Source organism: Triturus cristatus, chromosome 12, assembly GCF_964204655.1.
Source record: "Triturus cristatus chromosome 12, aTriCri1.1, whole genome shotgun sequence".
Classification (NCBI taxonomy): domain Eukaryota; kingdom Metazoa; phylum Chordata; class Amphibia; order Caudata; family Salamandridae; genus Triturus; species Triturus cristatus.
Genome location: NC_140595.1, coordinates 590,554,958 through 590,578,321, shown reverse-complemented (window position 1 = coordinate 590,578,321; position 23,364 = coordinate 590,554,958). Strand labels below are relative to the sequence as shown.

Sequence of the window (23,364 nt, the reverse complement as noted above, 5' to 3'; positions counted from 1 at the left end):
GTAGATGTGAAGGAGCCTCGTATATTCTGCTGCTATGGGCTCCTCATGTAGAGTGAAGGAGCCTCGTATATTCTGCTGCTTTGGGCTCCTCATGTAGATGTGAAGGAGCCTCGTATATTCTGCTACTATGGGCTCCTCATGTAGATGTGAAGGAGCCTCGTATATTCTGCTGCTATGGGTTCCTCATGTAGATGTGAAGAAGCCTCGTATATTCTGTCAGTACTGGCTCCCCGTGTAGATGTGAAAGAGCCTTGTATATTCTGCTGCTATGGGCTCCTCATGTAGATGTGAAGGAGCCTCGTATATTCTGCTGCTATGGGCTCCTCATGTAGATGTGAAGAAGCCTCGTATATTCTGTCAGTACTGGCTCCCCGTGTAGATGTGAAAGAGCCTTGTATATTCTGCTGCTATGGGCTCCTCATGTAGATGTGAAGGAGCCTTGTATATTCTGCTGCTATGGGCTCCTCGTGTAGATGTGAAGGAGCCTCGTATATTCTGCTGCTATGGGCTCCCCATGTAGATGTGAAGGAGCCTCGTATATTCTGCTGCTATGGGCTCCTCATGTAGATGTGAAGGAGCCTCGTATATTCTGCTGCTATGGGCTCCTCCTGTAGATGTGAAGGAGCCTCGTATATTCTGCTGCTATGGGCTCCTCATGTAGATGTGAAGAAGCCTCGTATATTCTGCTAGTACTGGCTCCCCGTGTAGATGCGGAAGAGTCTCGGCTATTCGGGTTAGTGTAGACTCACTAGAAGTAGACGCAGAGTAGCCTCTGCCCTTGAAGTGGCTCTGGTGGCCCTCAGTAGACTGGGGAGCCTTTGCTGTTCGAAGTGTTTCGGGGTCTAACTTCTCGTTAGCGGTCTGTGAGTCACAAGGCTTACCTAACGCAAGGCAATTAGTGAAATGGTGCGTCCCTGATTCGCAGGCCCTGTAGATTGCTATTAAAAGAGATATTAATGGATTGGCAAGAGACAGGAAATTGTTCCAGAAAAACGTGTTTATGGACTCTGCCAGAGGCCGGCGGGCGCTCACTCCAATCTGATCTGACATGTTTAGCATGAATGTATAGAGGTCTGCTTCTGCTGTCAAGATAATTCCTGCAGCCCAGCACCTTTCTAATTACTGGTAGTGAGAAAAGCAGGTCAGGCTCATTGGGGCTGAAATCTATTATGCGTTTCCCATCCCTCTGCCCTGCAGACACCCTGTGCAAGATGCACGCACACCGCTGTGCCTGTCATTCTCAAGGCTTTTGTGTAGCACTGTTGCGTGTCTCAGTTATTTTGTTTTTGTAAAATCGATGACAGCTTTTTTTGAATTGTTTGTGTAGGGGAGGATGGCATTTTCGTACTTTAGTATCCATGCTTGCGGTGTTTGTGTACAAATCTGGAGTATGTGGGCTATTGACTGTGAGATCATTTGTCTTAAATTCCTATGTGTGTATCTGTATTTCAAGAGGTTGGTGCAGTGTGAACGTGTGTGTGTGTTCACGCACGTTAATGTGTGTGTGTTCGCTTATATGTTGGTGTGGTTGCGTGCATTCGCGTGGACTTGGTCCATTGAGCCCGTGCATCACTCTCAGCTGTATTTGAATTGGCAAGTTGAGTATATCTGTGTGCGCGTGCTGGTGTGTGCTCACATATATGTGGGAGGGAACAATGGTGTGTATTTCTGTATTTGTATGGTCTCGGTCCATTGGGTCTGTGCATTGCTGTGAGCTGTGTTTGAACTGGCAGATGGTGTGTCTTTGATAATGCCATATTTTGTTTGTGTATGTTTTTGAGGGATCGTTGACCATGCTTGTGTGCATTGTATGATTAAACATGTAGGCAACACACGTGATTACACATAAACTGCTACCTAATCTTACAACTGCATGTTGGTGCTAGGAGCTCTTCTGGGGTCAGCCTTTAACCCAGAGATGGTTGAACGTAGTTAAAGTTGTGAGTTCCTGCATTCCCCTTCAGATGGTTATGAAAAAATAATTCTCATTCTATTTGATCTGTAATTTGATTTAATCCAATAAACTGCTGCCTGCCGACGTGTTTCACATGGGCATAACATATGCCCTGGTGCTTTCTAAAGCCTTTGTTCTGCTTCTTAATGGTGTCCTGTATTATTTGCACATTACTGAGTTTGTGTATATGGCATGGCATCAAGTTATAATGTCCTAAGTCCCTTACGTTTGTCGGAGTCCTGCCCTCCAATGCAAGATGAGGACCAAAAATAGCACAAAAGCCTTAAAACAGAACCAGACCGGGTGTTCTGTGCAAAATACATGTCGGTAGATAAAGTTTTATTTGGGTATGGTAAAATTATAAACCAAACGGGGTGAGATTTAGATTTTTTTTCCATATTAGAAGGGAGTGCAGAAACTCACAACTTTCACTGTGTTCTGTGTTTTTCTTGTGGTTGGTGGCGTCAGTACTTTACATTTGGAGAAACAAGGGTTGTGTGTATCTGATGGAATAGGTGACATTTTATGCATCTCAAAACATTTGTCCTATGATCTCTTCTTTCCTTTTTCCTGACTTACCCTGTTGCTTTTCCCTTTGTGAATGCAACAGTCCACTAAGGACGCTCCATTGCTAGTTGTGTTTTTTTTTTTTACGTACACCCAGAACAGCAAAATATTCTATTCGCCAGGGAATGCACCCAAATTGTATCCTTACTCACAGCAGAGATGGCATCTGAAGCAGTAATAGAGAGGCATACCTTTTACCTGTATCCCTCATGGAGAAAAGGTTTTATGCGCTCGCCCCTGCTCGCCCAGTGAAATCCATTCATTCCCCTGGAGTAATGCACTCCTGTTCCATATATGTAGTGGACTATGTACCATGTAGCAAGCCTTTGTGATCTGTGTTTTGTTCTGTGTTTTAGTTCATGTAAGGTGTATATTGAGACTAGTTGTGATAGGACTCATTATTGCATGCAGCTCAATACACTTTTTGTCCTAATTCGTAAACCATTCCAGGGGTACATCTGGAAATCTACTCTTCCAGGCATACTTCTGGAAAACATTTCCACGATCCAGAATTCTATGCACAGTAAAATTCGTCTGTAGAAAATGCCTGAGCTGATGTGCAATCACTCATATTTTATTTTCAATGAGGAAAATATTTTCCCCATTTATAAGCTACTTTCCCTGGGGGTGTCCTGGTCCCATTCCTTCCCACCATGTAGCGGGACTTCCTTCCATCAGGAGCGAAACTGTCCGATTACAGGGTGTCAGTTAGCTAGTTGTGAATGCTCTCAAATTGACATGTTTGTGGGCATTCATAAAGTAACCCACGTCTTGCCATACCAACGTCCCATCCCTTGCGTGGGATTGACACTTAAGTGATTGCACTCAGTTGATGTGTACAGTTGCTGCTAGGTATGCTTTTGTGAATGTCTAGCGGGTGTAAATCCAGCCCACTTTCCTGCAAAACCTTTGATTTTGTATTTGTCAACATTCACAGGGTATGTTGTGCTATTTTTGAGCAGCTGAGTTGCTGAGTTTGATCCGTCCACCAGCTTCACCTATTTTTAAATGAATGATCACCAGCTGAGATGGGGTTTCTCAGTTTAGTGTTTAGATGGGCTGTATAGTGCCTGCGAGGAATTGGTACCCAGTGTTTGGTTTATGCACTCTGCATGCCCTATTCAATTCTACTCTATTCTCCATCTGCATCCAATGCAGTTCTTTTAAGGATGGCAAGATGTGATCAAATTTTGCCAGCCTTTTGAGGTTTTGCCTGAGAAATCTATTGTTTTAATATATATACTTAAAAGGGACTTGCATCCCCCTCCTCTCTTTCCTGGCTTCTCATTAGTTCCTGTACATGCCACTTATATTTCCTCCATTTCTATTGGCTGTAGCATATTTTCCTGCATTTACCAATGCTTGTTCCTCGTCTTCTTCTCTTATCAGTTTCCCGCTGCCAAAATACTGTTGGTAAAACTATATGTTCGAGGCATATGACCTGCAGATTGTACACTTTTGCATGGATCGCCACCTGGTGTTGGGCCCGGATGTTTGCAGTTTGTTTTTCTTCTTGGACAGTCTTTGGAAGTCACGAGTTCGGTGACTCCTCCTTCGGTCCGTACTGTGCATGGGCTTCGGCTCCATCCTCAGATTGTTTTTTTCCGCCATCGGGCTCGGAAGTGATACTTCGTGCTCCGGCTTCGAACCTTTCCAGTTCGACCTTCGACGGAAAATCCTCGTCCATCGAGATTCTTAAGAGAAATCATCTTCTTCATCTCTCTCGGCGGCACTTTTCGATTCCAGACATCGGCACCGGCCTATGGGCCTCCCTCGACTCCGGTCTCGGCCGATGGAAAGGACTCCCTTCAAAAAGTGCCCAAAATGTGGGTCTAAATTTCCCCACACCGACCTCCATCAGGTGTGTAACCTCTGCCTCTCTCCCGAACACGAGGCTCGAGACTGCCCCGCCTGCAAGTCTTTTCGATCGAAAAAGACCATCCGGGATCGAAGAGCTCGACGCACCATGGCGCACTCATCGACTTCGGCTCCACCCGACATCTTCGGAGACGACACCGGAGCTTCGGGGCAGCAGCACACAGAGCAGGAGGAAGAACTCGTCAGCGCTTCCGAGGCCGACGACTCTGACCTGGAGGAGATAACACCGGCGCAGAGGGTCGTGAGTACTTTACCCCCTCCCACTCCCGTACCCACACCGAAAGAGACTCCGGTTACACCTTCGCCTCCGGGCCTAGGGAAAACCAAACATACAGCTTCTATCACCCCACCTTCGGGCCCGGTGTCGAAGCATCATAAGTCTCCCGGCGGCTCGGGCTCGAGCCAGCCTACTCCTGGTGCCGAAAAACATAGTTCGGCACCGAAGAAAACCACGCCCAGTTCGGCTCCGAAGTCATCGGGCTCGAAACCTGCACTCTCGGTGCCGATAAAGCATAAGCATAAGCCCCTCGGCACCGACGCTCCGGCGCCGAAGACCGCCTCGGCACCGAAGAAATCGGAGACCCCGAAAAAGCATGGCATGGAGTAACCATCGAAGCCCTCGGCTCCGAAAACATCGGCACCGACAGACGATTCGGTGCCAGAAGAACTATTTACGCCTGATCCTTATCAAAAAACTTTAACAAAGGATCCAAAGACTGGTCATTTAACTTTGTCTTCCAAAAAAGACATTTACACAAGCCAGATCCTCCTCCACCGCCAAAACGGAAGGACTCTGCCACATCCCCCTTCAGAGTACCCTCCCCACCACCTCCTCCACCTCCCATATCTCCACCACCTTTGCCTCACCGCTCTCCAACCCCATCTCCAGACCCTGATTATGGAGATCCAGATTATGACCCGGCAGACGCCCCAATAGACCCCACACCTCCAGGGACACCAGACCCATGGGAGGATTACCACAACCCCGATGTACCAGATGTGCCTCAGGATGACATTTATCCATCCAGGCCGTCTCCTCCAGAGGACTCCCTGGGGTCCCACCACTTAATACAGCGGGCGGCACACTACCATGGGGTAGAATTACATAGCGAGCCAGTTGAGGACGATTTCCTGCTGGACACTTTTGATATACAAGATAAGGCCTCAGCAATATTGCCCATGCTAAAAGGGGTAACCAAACATGCTGCAGAGGTGTTCAAGGACCCAGTCAGAGCTAGGGTACTAAACCCCAGGATAGAGAAAAAATATAAAGCAGCCCCCACAGATCCTGCATATATTAAAGGACCTGCTCCCTTGGACTCTTTGGTGGTATCCACAGCTAGGAAGCGGTCTAACTCTCAATCCTCAGGGGAGGCTCCCCCACCAGATAAGGAGTCAAAGCTCTTAGATGCGTCTGGTAAACGCACTGCCTCGCAGGCCGCAAATATGTGGCGCATTGCCAACACACAAGCTCTGCTTGCACGTTATGATAGAGCACATTACGATATGGAGGCTATCATGCAACACCTCCCAGACAAACATAAACACAGGGCTCAGGAGCTAATACAGGAGGGAAAGCTCATCACCAATACCTCAATTAAATGTGCCCTCGATGCAGAAGACACAGCTTCTAGAGCTATAAACACCAGTGTTTTGCTTCGTCGTCATGCCTGGCTCAGAATCTCAGGGTTTAAGCCAGAAGTCCAGGCATCTATATTAAATCACCCCTTTGACCAACAACACCTATTTGGTCCAAAGGTGGACGAAGCATTGGAGAAAATGAAAAAGGACACGGATACGGCAAAGTCTATGGGGGCATTACAATCCCATACCCCTAGACGTTAATTTCGTCGTTCCTCCTTTCGGGGCACAGGCAGAGGTTACTCTGCCGATAACGCCTCTACTTCCTACAAGTCCCCTCCTCAGAATACCGTCTCAAAGGGCTATCAGAGAGGTGGTTATAGGGGAAACAATAATAAAGGCGGGGCAAAACCAACAACACCCGTTCTGCCACACCACCCGCCCAATGACTTTGCCCCGCTTCCCCCAGACCATTCCACTCCAGTCGGGGGCAGGCTACAACATTTTCTTCACACCTGGTAGACCATAACATCAGACAAATGGGTGACACAAATTGTTCAGTCAGGCTACTGTCTCGAACTAACATCTACCCCACCCAATAATTTCGTCGTTCCTCCTTTCGGGGCACAGGCAGAGGTTACTCTGCCGATAACGCCTCTACTTCCTACAAGTCCCCTCCTCAGAATACCTTCTCAAAGGGCTATCAGAGAGGTGGTTATAGGGGAAACAATAATAAAGGCGGGGCAAAACCAACAACACCCGTTCTGCCACACCACCCGCCCAATGACTTTGCCCCGCTTCCCCCAGACCATTCCACTCCAGTCGGGGGCAGGCTACAACATTTTCTTCACACCTGGTAGACCATAACATCAGACAAATGGGTGACACAAATTGTTCAGTCAGGCTACTGTCTCGAACTAACATCTACCCCACCCAATATTCCACCCAGGCACCGTACAATGTCACAAGAACACACCATACTGCTCAAACAGGAGGTAATCTCCCTCCTCCAAAAACAAGATATAGAGCAGGTCCCCGTCAATCAGCAAAATCTAGGGGTCTACTCTCTGTATTTTCTAATCCCAAAGAGAGACGAGACCCTACGGCCCATTCTAGACCTCCGGCCTCTAAATGCATATATACATTCGGACCATTTCCACATGGTCACCCTCCAACAAGTTCTCCCACTCCTCTGTCAGGGAGACTTTCTCACTACACTGGACTTGAAAGACGCATACTTTCATATTCCAATACACCCTTCTCACAGGAAGTATCTCAGGTTTGTGGTGGACGGTCAGCATTACCAATTCAAGGTTCTCCCCTTCGGGGTCACAACCGCACCACGGGTGTTTACCAAATGCCTAGCGGTAGTAGCAGCTCACCTCAGAAGACAACACATTCACGTCTTCCCTTACTTGGACGACTGGCTCATAAAAGCAGCGTCCTACGGCCAATGTGTGCAACATACAAACAGCACCATCCAACTGCTCCACCGGCTAGGCTTCACGGTGAACCATCAAAAGTCCCACCTCATATCATCTCACACAAAGCAATATCTCGGGGCCACTATAGACACCTCCAAGGCTATAGCCTATCCCAATTCAGCCAGAATCGCAAGCATACAAGCCTTGCGCCAAACATTCACTCTTCAACACTCTCTCCCAGCACGAGTGTTTATGAAGCTAATAGGGATGATGGCATCTTGGATCTTCATAGTGCCCCATGCAAGACTCCACATGCGTCCACTCCAAGAGTGCCTAGCACGGCAGTGGAACCAGGCCCAGGGACAGCTGACGGATCTGGTGTTGGTGGACGGCCGCACCCATCACTCTCTGCAGTGGTGGAACACCACAAACCTTTCCAAAGGGCGGCCGTTCCTGGACCCGGTTCCTCAGGTGATTCTAACGACGGACGCATCGCTCTCCGGCTGGGGAGCGCACCTTCTACACCTCACAGTGCAAGGTCTATGGACGCCACAGCAAAAAGTACTCCACATCAACCATCTGGAGTTATTGGCGATCTTTCTAGCCCTGAAATCCTTTCAGAAACAAATTGCAGCCAAAGCAGTCCTCATTCGCACAGACAATATGACTGCGATGTATTATATTCAAAAACAGGGGGGGGACACACTCTCCCCAGCTCTCCCGCTTAGCACAGAACATATGGAGATGGGCAATTCCACAAAAAATCTTTCTCCTGGCACAGCACGTCCCAGGCATACAAAACACCATGGCAGATCTGCTCAGCAGACAAACGCAGCAAATGCACGAATGGGAACTGCATCCACAAGTTCTTCGCCCATTCTTCCACAAGTGGGGGCATCCTCAGATAGACCTCTTCGCCACCCACGAAAACAAAAAATGCCCAAGCTTCGCCGCCAGATACCCACACCCATTGTCCAAAGGCAACGCGATATGGATGAACTGGTCAGGCAAATTTGCATACGCCTTTCCACCTCTCCCGCTAATTCCGTTAGTGGTAAGGAAGCTACAGCAGCACTCCCTCACACTCATTCTGGTAGCTCCAACATGGGCCAGGCAGCCGTGGTACACCACACTGCTACAGCTATCGGTAGTACCACATCAAAAACTGCACCTGTCCCTATGCCTCCTAACACAGAACCATGGAGAAATCAGGCACCCGGACCCAGCTCAGCTCAATCTTGCGATCTGGCTCCTGAAATCTTAGAATTTGGATACCTTAACCTTCCCCCTGATTGCATGAACATTATCAAGGAAGCCAGACGTCCTACCACTCGAGCATGCTATGCCGCAAAGTGGAAGAGATTTGTTGTTTACTGCCGTAACAATACAATCAACCCTTTAGATGCATCCATACAGCACATCATATGCTATCTGCTCCATCTTCAAAGGTGTAACCTGGCATATTCATCCATACGTCTGCACCTAGCAGCAATTGCTGCTTACCTACAAAAGAGACAGCATTTATCACTGTTCAGAGTGCCCGCTATTAAAGCCTTTATGGAAGGCCTAAAACGAGTAATTCCACCCAGGGCACCACCTTCCCCTGTATGGAATCTAAACGTAGTTCTTACACGGCTAATGGGTCCGCCTTTCGAACCAATGCATAAATGTGAGCTACAGTTCCTCACCTGGAAAACAGCTTTCCTCATAGCTATCACTTCCCTTAGAAGAGTTAGTGAAATACAAGCGTTCACTATACAAGAACCCTTTTTGCAGATACATCACAGCAAGGTGATACTTCGTACAAACCCAAAATTTCTGCCCAAGGTCATTTCCCCCTTCCATCTTAATCAATCGGTGGAATTACCGGTTTTTTTCTCGCAACCTCAATCTGTTGCGGAAAGGGCTCTACATACACTTGATGTTAAAAGGGCTTTGTTGTACTACATACAAAGAACGCAACCTTTCAGGAAGACCAAACAGTTGTTTGTCTCCTTCTCTCCACCGCATAAAGGCAACCCCATCTCTAAATCAGGGATAGCTAGGTGGATTGTAAAGTGCATACAAATTTGCTATCACAAAGCAAAAAGAACATTATCTGTTCCACCTAAAGCCCACTCTACAAGAAAGATAGGGGCTTTTATGGCTTTTCTAGGGAACATACCCTTAGATGACATCTGCAAAGCAGCCACATGGTCAACTCCGCACACCTTCACAAAACATTACTGTGTAGACGTGCATTCCAAGCAACAAGCTAGTGTGGGCCAGGCTGTACTAAAGACACTATTTCAAACCGCTGCAACGGATACCGGTGGTCGCCACTAGGGCTGGGTACTGCTATATAATCTATGCAAAAGTGTACAATCTGCAGCTCATATGCCTCGAACGGAATATGCTACTTACCAGTATGCATCTGTTCTTGGCATGTAGAGCTGCAGATCTGTACACGCCCACCCGCCTCCCCGGCTACCTGTATCCGTTCCAGTCTATCATATTTAGATACAACACATATGGGTTTCTTACTGTTATCACTACGCTCCATCTTTTCCCTGCTGGCGAAAAACAATCTGAGGATGGAGCCGAGGCCCATGCGCAGTACGGACCGAAGGAGGAGTCACCGAACTCGTGACTTCCAAAGACTGTCCAAGAAGAAAAACAAACTGCAAACATCCGGGCCCAACACCAGATGGCGATCTATGCAAAAGTGTACAGATCTGCAGCTCTACATGCCAAGAACAGATGCATACTGGTAAGTAGCATATTCCTTTCATAATGTTTTGCCTTTTACTCTTGCAGTATATTTAAATAACAGTTTATCGTTGGGAGAGATTAAGTGATTTGCATAGAATCACAGGATGTTGCGCTGCACCGCCAAGACTCGAACTGGGATCCACAGCTATTGAGTCACCAGCTCTGGCCACTGCGCCACATCCTCTCCACTCCCATGTTATCTGTCAGAGAGCTCTTCCCTTTTCCCAGAAGATGATTGATGAAAACAGCTCTTTATTAATTACATAGGTGAAACCGATGCGTTACCAATGCTTGTTAATACTGAAGCTGCTGCATTTTGATATATCCTTTTCCAACTTCCATACAATTGAAATCACTAACTCCTTGGTTTAAGATAATCCAGGAGTGTGGATTTTTGATTCCAGCATTCACGAGGTAAGTCATACCCCATACAATTTGGTAAGTTATAACAGGCCATTTAGGAGATAGCTGACAGCAAGTCAGTTAGTGAATTTTGTACTGTGGTCTGTGGCTGCGTGCAATCTCAAAAGTGTGTGTAAATCCAAGAGCATCAAATACTTTAGCTTCTAATAGATTCAATCTAGAGCGCCCTGCCTTGACAGGTAGGTCATGTAGGCTCAAATGATGGGACAGGAGGCAGTTAGGTGAACAGGACACCTCCATAGCCTACGTCTCCTCGCTGTGTTGTTGGTGGTTAAACGCCTTGATATGAAGGTCATTAGACCAAAGGCCAGAAATGAAGTAAGGTTAGAGATTTGAGGGAAATGAGTCAAGGTGTAAGTGTGGGATGAGAAGGATCAGGAGGAGATAGAATAATATAGGGCCTGGGCAAGAGGCTTAATACTGGAAAAAAGACGCTTGCTAGCTTCTTGGTGTAAAGAACTAAGAGATTTTAAGGCATCCCAACCCTCCGTTTTTGTTGCAGCCAAAGTTTCCCCAGCCCTACTCTCCCAGTGCTCTGGTGGGGAGCTACGCCAGTGGAGCAGCCTTGCTAGCATGATTGTCTAGCTTTGACCTAGTGTGTGAAATGGGGAATTCAGTGGAAGCAGAGGACAGCTACTCAATTGTGTCATAATCCCCACAGTATTAACGCCGTTCTCAATCAGAATGAGAGTGGGAGGCAGATCAGGCAAGAATGAAGGGCCAAGGGAAACAGCAAATCAGGCCAGATATGGACAAAAATCCTGCCAATGGTTCCAGGAGCCTTCTAAAAATAGCCATGGCAGTTTGCAAAGCTCATAAAATGAGGAGAAGCCCAAGGACAAGAGGTCCTTGTATCTTTACCAGAAAAACAGCAGTGGTGAGAAGGACCACATAAGTCAACCTTGAAGGCTGCTTTAGCTGGGATCAGCAGAGCCACTGGGGCAACCCAGATGGCAAGAGCAGGTGATTGTTCCGCACGGAAGAGGACTCCACCGGGACCTCTATACACCTAGAAACAATTACACTGGTTGATGGGAAAGTGGGTCCTGGCTTTCTTTGTTAAACATCCAACCATTTCTATGGGAAGTATGCCTCTGCAGATGGCCCTCACCTGACAGGGGTCAGGGGATTTGGCACCAACCTAACAGTGGTTACACCCCATCCCCACACACCAAATATCTGGACTCTTTAAATTCATCAGAGGGACCGGTGGCTTTACTCACCCAGCAATGTGAAGATGTTTTCGGCACCTGCTTACCAGAGCGCTGCAGCATGTCGGGAAGGGTGTGGAAATGGTGAAATTGGTGTGCATGGAGTTCCCCCCTCGGGCTGCCTGCTCGACAACTCATTGAGCTGAGTTTGGTGGAGGCCAATTTGGCATGTTGCTTGGAGGCCCAAAGGAAGCGTCCTGTGGAGGAAACTGATATGGCAGAGGCTGGCAGAAAGAACCAATGCAGAGTAGTTGGACATGCCTCTGAGTGTACTGCCTGCGCTTAGAAGGGGGAAATCTATCCATGGCGTGCCCTTGTTTTGCAGAGTGCACCTATTTGGACGGATGGAAGCACTGTTTGTGTCACCTGTGCACCTTTGTTTGAAAGAGAACTGTGTGTGGGAGCGTCTGTGTGTGTGAGCATCTGTGTGAGAGCATGTGAGCAAGGGTGGGCCCATTACAAAAGTGTGTATTTTTATCTACGAATCAGTAATTCTGTTGATTTTCTGTTATTCCCGATCAGAAGGCATGTGCCTGTTTGTGTGTTTATTTGTGTATTCATGGTTAATGAAGGCCATGCTCGATGTGTGTGTGCGTGTTTGTGCGTTGTAGTGTCCCTGTTTAGGGTGATTGGGTTCTTGTAAAACTGCACTAAGTCATGCATGTTTGTCTGCAAGCAAGGTTGTATATCGAAATGTGTGCATGTGTGACTGAAATCATTGTGCATTATTTTGCGTATTTATGTGACGGTAACATGTCTGTGTGTGCATCCATGTGTCACTTGGAGGCTATTGCGGGCATATTAGTTTTGAATAGGCTTGTCTAATGTGTATCTTAATTTGTGTTTGTGGTAAACATTTAGTGTCAGCCACTCAACTGTCTGAACGCCAGGGCAGTGTTTCCTGGTTTGCAGCACACACACAGTGGCCTCCGCCAGCCGTTGTGGTTGTGGCGGTGTGTCTGGAGTCGCCGGTAACGTGGACAGTGCTTCTGATGAATCACTTCCGGTTTCTGAGTTTACCCAGTGATACAGGAACATGAGGTAGTATAGGCCGTGGTCAGAGGACGGAGCAGCGTCATGAATACGTAAGAGCAGCGTGGTGAATACATAAGAGCAGCGCTTGACGTGGCTTCGCTTCCTGCTGACTGCTGGCCTCTCATGGGGGGGGGGGAGGGGGAGGGGGGGGGCACAAGAGGTCCTGGGACAGGTGGCTGGCCGTCTTACGGAACCCAGGGTGATGGGAACTTCAGGTTTACGGAAAGTCGCATGAATTAATAATCCTTTAATTGGTGGGTCCATTAGGACGGGTCGGAGATGGACATTCAGCTGTGGAGCTGTCAGGGATGCTTTACGTCCAGGAGTCTGATGGCCAGGGATGGAGGAGGGGTCGGAGCGCCAGCCTGCGCCCTGGGATCTGTGGTCACTCAGCTCGTCAGGTCCTGCAACGAGTCTCCAGCCAAACAAAACCATGAAATGACCATTAGGAAAAACCACTTGATAAGAGGAGCTTAAAGATGCCAAGGAGAGCTGGAAAAAACTAACCACAACACACCTCGCAACTGAAGGGAGGAAGGCAGTAGAGAGCTAGAAGAAGAGGTAGAGCACTAGAGGGAAGAGGCAGGAGGAAAGGATAGACCACACAGCAGAGAAGGGGAGCCTAAGAGGAGGAGAGAAAGCACACAGGGATGAGGTCTGAAAGGAGGAAGAGGTAGAGCATTGGAAGAGGCATGGCACTAGAGGAAGAGGTAGAGCACTAGAGGAAGAGGTAGAGCACTAGTGAAAGAGGTAGAGCACTAGAGGAAGAGGTAGAGTACTAGAAGAGGAGGTGCACTAACGGAAGGAGTAGAGCACAGGAAGAGGCAGTGCGTTAGCAGAAGAGGCAGAACACAAGAGGGAGGGATAGAGCGCAGGAAGAGGCGGTGCTCTAGCGGAAGAGGTAGAGCACGGAAAGAGGCAGTGCACTAGTGCAGGAGGTAGAGCACTAGAAAAAGAGGTAGAGCACAAGAGGGAAGGTTAGAGCACCAGAAGAAGCAGTGCACTAACAGAAGAGGTAGAGCACAAGAGGGAAGGTTAGAGCACCAGAAGAAGCAGTGCACTAACAGAAGAGGTAGAGTACAAGAGGGAGGGGTAGAGCACCGGAAGAGGCAGTGCACTAGTGGAAGAGGTAGAGCACTAGAGGAAGAGGTAGAGCACTAGTGAAAGAGGTAGAGTACTAGAAGAGGAGGTGCACTAACGGAAGGAGTAGAGCACAGGAAGAGGCAGTGCGTTAGCAGAAGAGGCAGAACACAAGAGGGAGGGATAGAGCGCAGGAAGAGGCGGTGCTCTAGCGGAAGAGGTAGAGCACGGAAAGAGGCAGTGCACTAGTGCAGGAGGTAGAGCACTAGAAAAAGAGGTAGAGCACAAGAGGGAAGGTTAGAGCACCAGAAGAAGCAGTGCACTAACAGAAGAGGTAGAGTACAAGAGGGAGGGGTAGAGCACCGGAAGAGGCAGTGCACTAGTGGAAGATGTAGAACACAAGAGGGAGGGGTAGGGCACCAGAAGAGGCAGTGCACTAGTGGAAGAGGTAGAGCTCAAGAGGGAGGGGCAGAGCACCAGAAGAGGCAGTGCACTAGTGGGAGAGGTAGAGCAAGAGGGAAGGGGGAGCATGGGAAGAGGCAGTGCACTAGCAGAAGATGTAGAGCACAAGAGTAGTAGAGCACAGGAAGAGGCAGTGCACTAGCGGAAGAGGTAGAGCACTATAAGAAGATATAGGGCACAAGAGGGAGGGGTGAAGCATGGGAAGAGGCAGTGCACTAGCAGAACAGATAGAGCACAAGGGGAAGGGTAGTGCGCCGGAAGAGGCAGTGCACCAGCGGAACAGGTAGAGCACAAGAGGGAGGGGTAGAGCACCGGAATAGGCAGTGCACTCGCAGAATTTATAGAGCACTACAAGAAGGGGCTCTAGAAAAAGAGGTGGAGAACTAGAAGATGCAGTAGAACACTTGAGGAAAAGACCAGAGCAGGACCAAGAAATAGACTACATAAAGGAGAGGGAGAGCGCACTAGATGAAGAGCGAAGACACGAGGAAGATGCACAGGAACGAGGAAGAGGTAAAGCAGAGAGAAAGAAAGGAAGGATGCAGTGCAGCATGATATGAAGAGGTAGAGGAGGGAAGGATGAGGTATGGAATGGAACAAAGGGGTTCATGAGGGAAGTTAGTACACAGAAGAGATGCCGAGGTAAATAACACGGGAAGAAATAAGTACCCTGGGCTGACAGAGTGGGAAAAAAAGACAGAGGAGAAGAGTTAGGTGCAGAGAGGAGACTTGCGGTGGTAGTGAGTTGTAGATTGCCGTGCATAGGGAGGGCAGTGGGTTGGGTGAGAGGGAGAGGCAGACGAGGCAGAAGAAACACAAATATGAAGAGGGATTGGGAGTGGGAGGAAGATAAGGGGACGGGGTGAAGCAAGAACAACAACGTGTGTGTAAGAGTGTGTAGTAAGAGGCAGGGGAGGGCTTTGGACATCAAGTGAAGCACAGTGATGAAGGCCTATGGGTAGGGATTTAGGGTTTGGTTTGGCAGAAGATGAAGCTTGGGGTAAAGATGAATGTTTAGGGAGATGGAGGAACCGTAAAAGGAGGGTTGACAAGAAAGCAAAATGGGCTGTAATGAGAGGTGGAGAAGTGGGGAGTAAATGGGTATCTGGTGGATAATGAGGAAGTGACTGTCGGATGGATAGGTGGTAGAGGTAAACTGCCCCAACCAACTGGTAACCACCCTTCGCCCTTGTGCCATCTATTCAACCAAAGAGACAAATTCTCATAACTAGATGCTGAGGGTTCCGCATTCGTAATTTTTCGTGTTCAGGGACACTCTTACACCAAACACTAGGAAAAGTTTCTCTATAAACGGTGGCCCCACAAATGGATCTGTGCAAGTTCAGCATTTGTGAACAATGGGCCAAGTGGGGTCCTCTCGTTTAAGCAGGTACAATAAATGGCATGGTGTGTCCTCTAAGCCGGTACAAAACATGGCATGGTGTGACCTCTGATTAAAGCAGGTACAAGAAATGGCATGGTGTGACCTCTAAGCAGGTACAATAAATGGCATGGTGTGACCTCTGATTGAAGCAGGTACAAGAAATGGCATGGTGTGACCTCTGGTTGAAGCAGGTACAATAAATGGCATGGTGTGACCTCTCATTGAAGCAGGTACAAGAAATGGCATGGTGTGACCTCTAATTGAAGCAGACACAATAAATGGCACAGCATGACCTCTGATTGAAGCAGGTACAATAAATGGCATGGTGTGACCTCTAAGCAGGTACAATAAATGACATGGTGTGAACTCTGATTGAAGCAGGTACAATAAATGGAATGGTGTGACCTCTGGTTGAAGCAGGTACAATAAATGGCATGGTGAGACCTCTGGTTGAAGCAGGTTCAATAAATGGCATGGTGTGATCTCTGATTGAAGCAGGTACAATAAATGGCATGGTGTGACCTCTGATTGAAGCAGGTACAATACATGGCATGGTGTGACCTCTAAGCAGGTACAATAAATGGCATAGTATGACCTCTGATTGAAGCAGGTACAATAAACGGCATGATTTGACCTCTGGTTGAAGCAGGTGCAATAAATGGCATGGTATGACCTCTCATTTAAGCGGGTACAATAAATGGCATGGTGTGATCTTTAGTTCAAGCAGGTACAATAAATGGCATGGTGTGATCTTTAGTTCAAGCAGGTACAATAAATGGCATGTTGTGACCTCTAAGCAGGTACAGTAAATAGCATGGTGTGGCCTCTTATTTACGCAGGTACAATAAATGGCATGGTGTGACCTTTTGCTTTTCTACTTCCGGGTCCTCGAGTACTCGCCAACGTCCCTCTGGTACTAGTCCTGCTCTGTTCTCTTTGACACCGCTGGCAGCCTCAGCATCCATCAGGCTGCTCCGCGGAAGGCGGTGGTAGGTGAGGCTTGGACTTGCTTTGGGCAGCGCGGCCTGCTGTGTGCAGTGTTAATGGGAAGGGGGAGGGGAAGAGGAGATGCTCTTGAAACACAGTGGAGAGTTCTGTTAATCTTCAACCCATCCATCACATTAAATACCCGGCCGTCATGTCTTACCTTTCAGTGGAGAATGAATAACTCCCATTAAGGCTGAAGCGGGTGTGCATGGGCTGAAGCAGGTTAAAGGATGGTTCTGCGCAGCGTGGGGGATGGGAAGGGAGCGTGGGTTGTGTGTCTGCGTGTTCAGTAAGACAAGGACGTGCTTATTGAGGGTGGCGTTTCATAGGAAGCCAGCCTTATGCTAGCAGCCATGAGTGTGGTGCGCATAGACCCCTCCCAGGCCGTGGCACACTTGTGTCTCTTCAAGTAGATCTGAACATGTGTTCATGCCCCCAGCAGTGTTAACCATGCTTGCACCAGGCGTTGGTTGCTGCTCCTGTTGGTAAGTCTGAGTAGCCATCGGCATGTTTCCTTCTCTGGAGACCTTGTGTGTGTGCCCATCCATGGTCATGGTGATGGCTGGTCGGCCTCATTTAGTTGTTGTTGAGCATGAATTCCTCTGGTACCTTAGGGAGTGTGCTCTACCTAACCCTAGGATTGATACCTGCTTCTTTCTTGTAGTGGTGCATAAATGTCTGGGTTGAGCATGATATTCTCCCAAGTATTGGCAACAGCTTGTCATGTCAACTTTAGTGTTTGTTAGCCTTTGGCATCGTAAGAGTCTGCCTGTATCGATTGCTGGTGAGCACCAGCCTGTCAGGGCAGTGGTGAGCACGGTTTTATTATGCGCCATTGTGTGGTGGCCATGTCTTATTCTCGTGCAGCACCAAGATTTGATGCCAGTGGTCAATAACCAAAGTTTAAAGTAAAAGCACCTGTGCTAGGTCACAGCTAAAGCTTACAGGAGAGACCCACACCCTGCAACTAAACCAGGCTGGTGGGGGCCAGACACCACAGCTAGTGCAATTCTGCTGTGGTGGTTGGTTGTCGTTGGTCAAACAAAAGCATGCCTTTGTGGGAGGTTGCAGCTAGAGCCTGCAAATGCTGCAGAGAGCGTTGTGCGTGCACACATATGTATCATTTGTCAAAGTAAGTGTACATTTTTACACTGGTGCCAAATGTTGCACTAAATGTGTGAGTTCAGTATCATGCCCAGTGTATAGTGACCTGTAAATGTATTTTCACCTTCGATGCAACAAATACACTTGTGCTTCTGGCGCTATGTGATGAATGTATTTTCAGCAATGTTCAGCAATTTGCAGCGAGCTGTTTTTGTGTAGAATGCTCACAGTGACTGTAAGGCGATTTCTCTCCACTCTTATCATAGACTGTACCATAGACTTAGCTATTCGTGCACTTTTTCTTTTGTAAATGTATTTAGTTATTTTACTTCAGTGTATTGTGTAGAACAGATGTTGCTTCACAGAAGCTTCTGAGATCTGTAAGGGTTTTTTAAAACTTTTTTTATACACAATACATTTTCCTTTGGGGTGATTCATCCTACTTATGTTCCTAAGGCCGTTACTGAGTTTCACTTTAACAGGTTCTTTTATTCCCTACAATTTTTTCGGTGGATGTGTGCTTCCTCAGCGGATACAAACTCTGTATGGCCTCAGTATCAGGCACACTTTAACATTTTAATTTGTCCTGAAACAGGACTATGCATTCTACAGACCACCTCCTTGTGGCCTTTTCAGGCAGAAATTCTAGCCAAGCATTACCAGATGTATTAGATCCTTCATCCCCCACTGCTGCATTCTGCCTAAAATAGACCCTCCCTTCAGTGTCTAAGAACCTTCTACATGAGCTAAGGTGGCTTCAGCGGCATTCACCTGTCGGAGAAATATTTAGGATTGCTGCCTGAGCCACCCAACATGCATTCTGCAGACATTATGCTCTTGAGACTTCCATCCAAACTAGTGAACTGCTAGGACATGCGCTTCTACAGAATGTGTTTTGCTTCTACCAGAGCTGCCCAGTACTATTCTCTGTGCTTTGGAGGCTACCCACAAGATGACAACCGCCGAGAACCAGGACAGCGACTTAAGGTGAAGAGACCGTCACTGGAACTCTCTTCCTGTTATCAGTAGTCTCTCGATAAACACCCTCAAAGCAATCCGTCTGCTATCTGATGAAAACAAAACACTAATTGTCCTTTTTTTTGGGCCTGGTTAGGCAGCTATAATTTCCTGGCAGGCAGACATGTTGGGATGCAACACTCACAACATAAAACATATTCATAGAGGTTTAGGTCAGCCCACTTCTGCGATTGGCTAGTTTGGGAACGTCTCCTTCAGGCATGGGCTCACAGGGTTGTTTATCGCTTTTGGGACCAGCCCCCAGCATTTGATGGATATATACTTTTTAAAGAAGGGAACTGGCAAGAGTGCTTATGTGTGGGGAACACAACATGTCCCCGGATGACATATGTATCCATGCGTTTCAGCCAAAGCCGTGTTAAGCAGTTGTATAGGTGTTTCTGGTCCTCCCACTCTGTTGCAATGGTATCAGATTGGGAAAAGGGTGAGAGAGGAGCTGTGATCTGGGAGTAACAAAGCCACTTACAAGAGAACTGTATCATTTTAGGCACTGCAATTCTGAACACTTTCTGAAGTCCTTTTCTTCATATACCCTCTCTTTTCAGCACTTTCTAACCTTGCCGAGAAAGACCCGCCGGACTCCGCTGGGACCTCGAAACGCTCCACTTTTCCAGATAACTCTGAGTCTTCAGTCTCCTCCAAAAAGATGAAGCCTTCGGAAGAAACCAAGCCAGAGCAGGTAATGGCCTTCATCTGGGGCAGGCTAGAGCGACATTCACGTGCTGTCGCTGTCTTCTGATTCGGTCCTATTATGGGACGCATAAGTGTCAAGCGCTAGGATATTCACATTAGAGCATAGGTGGGTCCAGGTTTGTATCTCCACCACAAACTCTGAACGAGGGGGATGCAGTCGCCTCAGAACTACACCATGAGTGAAAAGAAAAGTCCTTCACATTTTCATAACAGCGGACCTCAACATAAGAAGGAACTTTACTACTTGCCTTTGGTAAGGTAAATGCCTCACTAATGACCTTCCCCAACGATACTGGCATTCAGTTGCCATGCAGGGATTTTGTGTTGGAAATTATTATTTTTTTAAAAGCAGTGCCAGCTTGCAATCCAGCAGCCAGGTACTTCTGTTGTATGTGCTTTCTAGACTGAATATATTATGCATCCAAAGAGTAATAATAAAAATATCATGCATTTATTAAGCAGCTACCAATATTTGAACCGTTGACCATCAAACCTACCCAAGCAATTGTGAAAGTGAACTCTATTGAATCACTTCACCCATAAGATCGAAGGGCTATTAATTAACTAGTGTTAATCAATTCGGTAATGGTTACTTATTTGGCTTGTAGTAAAAACGGCGTAGCTGCGGTCTCCACTTTTTGTAGTACTGTACACACAGAAGCTGTTCCAGAGGCTCCCTTGGGAATGTTGGCTATGTTTTGTCCACTTCCGTGGTATACTTCAAGCAAAGGAACGCCTTCCGGGGCAGCCGCTGGTACTCCAAGATGTATTCCATTGGAGGAGTATCAAGCTGTAAATATTCCACGCTCAGTGGAACCCCCTCTGTAGTGGTGAGAGATGCTGGTTGTAAGCCTCGGGCCGGGGCCTCAAGGCCCTTCCTGGCTGCCTTCACCTGAGTTCCATAAAGACAATTGTGAGGAAGCGTAAAGGACGGGGGGTATAGGCTTTTAGGAAACACGAACCTCACTTCATCCAGTCCCCAAAAGCATAAACAGTTTGGGATGTAGAAGTACTCAGAGCAAAGGAGCATACCACTTCGGATTGTGGTTTGAGCCATGTAAATCAGCAGTGCTTCCCTGTTCTAGGGGCATGCAGTGTATGTCCGGGAGGGCCGGATCCACACCAGAGTTTCAGGATAACCCAGGCTATGTAATTTGTTTAATTGTTATTCAGTACGTGTAAATGTATTATTTTTGATACCCCTGAAACTTATGATGGTTCAGGCTGGCCTGGACCTATGCTGGGTACCTCTCCTCTCTGTACCATTGTCTTGATGTAGCTCTCCATCCTCTCTCTACATGTGCTCATTCTGCTCTCACTAATCCCAGCCTCCATGCGGCTGCCTTCAGTTTTTGGCCTCTTGGTCTTTACCATGTTTTCCCTTTTCCCTAGCTGTTCCAGTGTCCGTACTGCAAGTACTGTAACTCGGACATGAACCGGCTGCGCGCCCATGCCATGACTCAGCATTCCGTGCAACCCATGCTGCGCTGCCCTCTCTGCCAAGACATGCTCAACAACAAGATCCACCTGCAGCTGCACCTGACGCACCTTCACAGCGTGGCGCCGGACTGCGTGGAGAAGCTGATCATGGCGGTGAGTCTCCGGGATGTATATACAGGTAGACACACAGCACATCTAGCAGGGACTGCTTGCTGCCTCCGTTGCACCTCTGAACGTTGGCTTCAGCTCCGATTTACACCTACGGCCTCCCCACATCAGGGAGGCCCTTGTCGCAGAGAGGCTGCAATGCTTTTCTCATGGAACCCCATAACAACAAAGTACGATTTTAAGCATGATCCTTTGCAAAGAAGCCTCTTGTTAAGATCGTATCACTGGAGATCTAAGACCAGGTTTATTTAGTTTTTTACAAGACTTTCACTCGTGGGAGAAGCTTTTGACATCCCAACAGCCTTTTGACAGGGCCACCGTTGATCACTTGTTCTTCTGCCCCAGGAGCTGCTCCTTACATTTATTCTGCCTGACATTTCCATTTGATTTCTTTTTTTTCAGTTTTTGAGAAATTAAAATAGTGTATTCACTTGAAACCTGTGCCTTTATGTTTTTTTTGGTGGACCCAAAAAATACAGCATTCTTAGGGTCTCCATTTGATGACACTCAACCAAAGATCTGCCCTTTGTTAGTGTAGAGTGTTCAAGACTCTGTTACTAGATCCCTTCCTGGTTTCAAAGGACTGGCCATCTTATGTTCTCGCATCCCATGCAGTAAAATCTACAACAGTTTCTTTTCCTCAACAGCACCAACACTTTGGCAAGGTAAGTAGAAATATTTTAAGTCCGATCCCCATAGTCTCATCCCCTTATTAATCACTTTAAACCTGTTGCTTCTGCAAACTTCATGAAGTTTATTTTTTCACTTTGTTAGTTTTGAGAAATTGCCAGAGTTTATTAAAAAAAAAAAAAAAAAAGTAAAATTAGATTGTCTGGGAAAAGACTACCAGAAAACTACATTTAATGGGGGAATTTGAATTATATACACCACTGATTTTAACACTTCCATCAATGTCAAAGGGGCAGGATTGAATCGATTAATTGGCGTCCGCTTTTAAGTCACCAGAACATTTACCTGTAGGCTATCTGTGGTGATGCGTTACAATCCTTTGACTGGATCTCTTTCAGAAAACCACGCAGCTTAAGGTTATTGAGAATATTACAACACCTTTCTGAAGTTATAATGTGAAACTGATTTTGTTTTGAATATACCTTTTCCCAGGTATTCACTACAGTTATGTTGACAGTGAGAATGACAGGAACCCTCATCTATCCCCTTCCTCCTTCTCACATCAAACTTTCCACACTTGCAAAGACCGTCTCACACCTGAAGACATCTTGATGATCGGAGCACCATGCACCAAAGGGCTCAAAATACAAACATTTACATGTACTTCAGCTGTGTATTAGATTCATTCAAAAAGCCAAAGGACCCTCAGCGTTTGAGCTATTCGATGTAGAACTGTAAATGGAAAATCTGCTTTCTGTAAAGCCCTGTTCGGCTTGACTTAATTAAGGATATAATAAAAGAATCCAATGACCGGTTGCTTCTGCACAAGTGTGACATTAAATAATTTTATTGAAAGGCTACTTTCATATTACCTGTTATAAGTGCTAGAAGAGGTAGAAAACGTATTTTTGTTTGGTGCTGAACAGGTCACTGTTTTTCATTTGGATAATTGAATTAGAATTTAAGATTCCAGAGCACGAGTCACATCTGCTTATTTTTTTTCCCAAAACATTCCTAGATTATATGTTAAGTCCTCTTCCTCAAGAATTGGAACAGTGTGTAATACTATATTCTAATAGCACGTGACTCCACACAGAATCACATGACAAAAAAAAAATGATTTCTATCGAACAGCATTGGTTGTTAAGCACAAATATCCCGTATGGCGCTTCATGCAACCCTGCCACGCACTCTCCTTGTAAACGACAAGTCACTCCTTTCTGTTCCTGCTGAATAAATGTAGACTTTTAACTGACAGAATGGCGTAGGAGGCTCACTCACGGGCACTATTAAGGGGACACAGTGTCTAATATAGCTAATTTTTTTCAAAATCCTCTTTTGAAAATGAAATCAAAGTCCAAGAATGGGACACTTGGGTTGGACAACCAAATTGATTTTTGCCAGAGCAGAGATTGTGAGCTGAAGAGCAGTATATCGTGACCCCGAGGTCTAAGGTGGAGCAACATAACAGGAAATATATTTATGTTAATAAAGCTAACCTCTTCAGGCACAAAGATCTATGGGTGTAGCTGGGCATTTCTTTGAACAGAAGTC

At 46.9% G+C, this 23,364-nt stretch overlaps 1 protein-coding gene across 3 annotated transcripts in view; it reads left to right on the top strand.

The window, feature by feature from the left end:
* ZFHX3 (zinc finger homeobox 3) overlaps nt 1-23,364 on the top strand; it is a 338,436-nt gene that overhangs the window by 259,260 nt on the left and 55,812 nt on the right. For all 3 annotated transcript variants that reach the window (XM_085638005.1, XM_085638006.1, XM_085638004.1), the window contains 2 exons: nt 19,425-19,558; nt 20,965-21,165. In XM_085638005.1, coding sequence (XP_085494131.1) covers nt 19,425-19,558; nt 20,965-21,165 — 335 coding nt within the window. The remainder of the gene's footprint in view (nt 1-19,424; nt 19,559-20,964; nt 21,166-23,364) is intronic.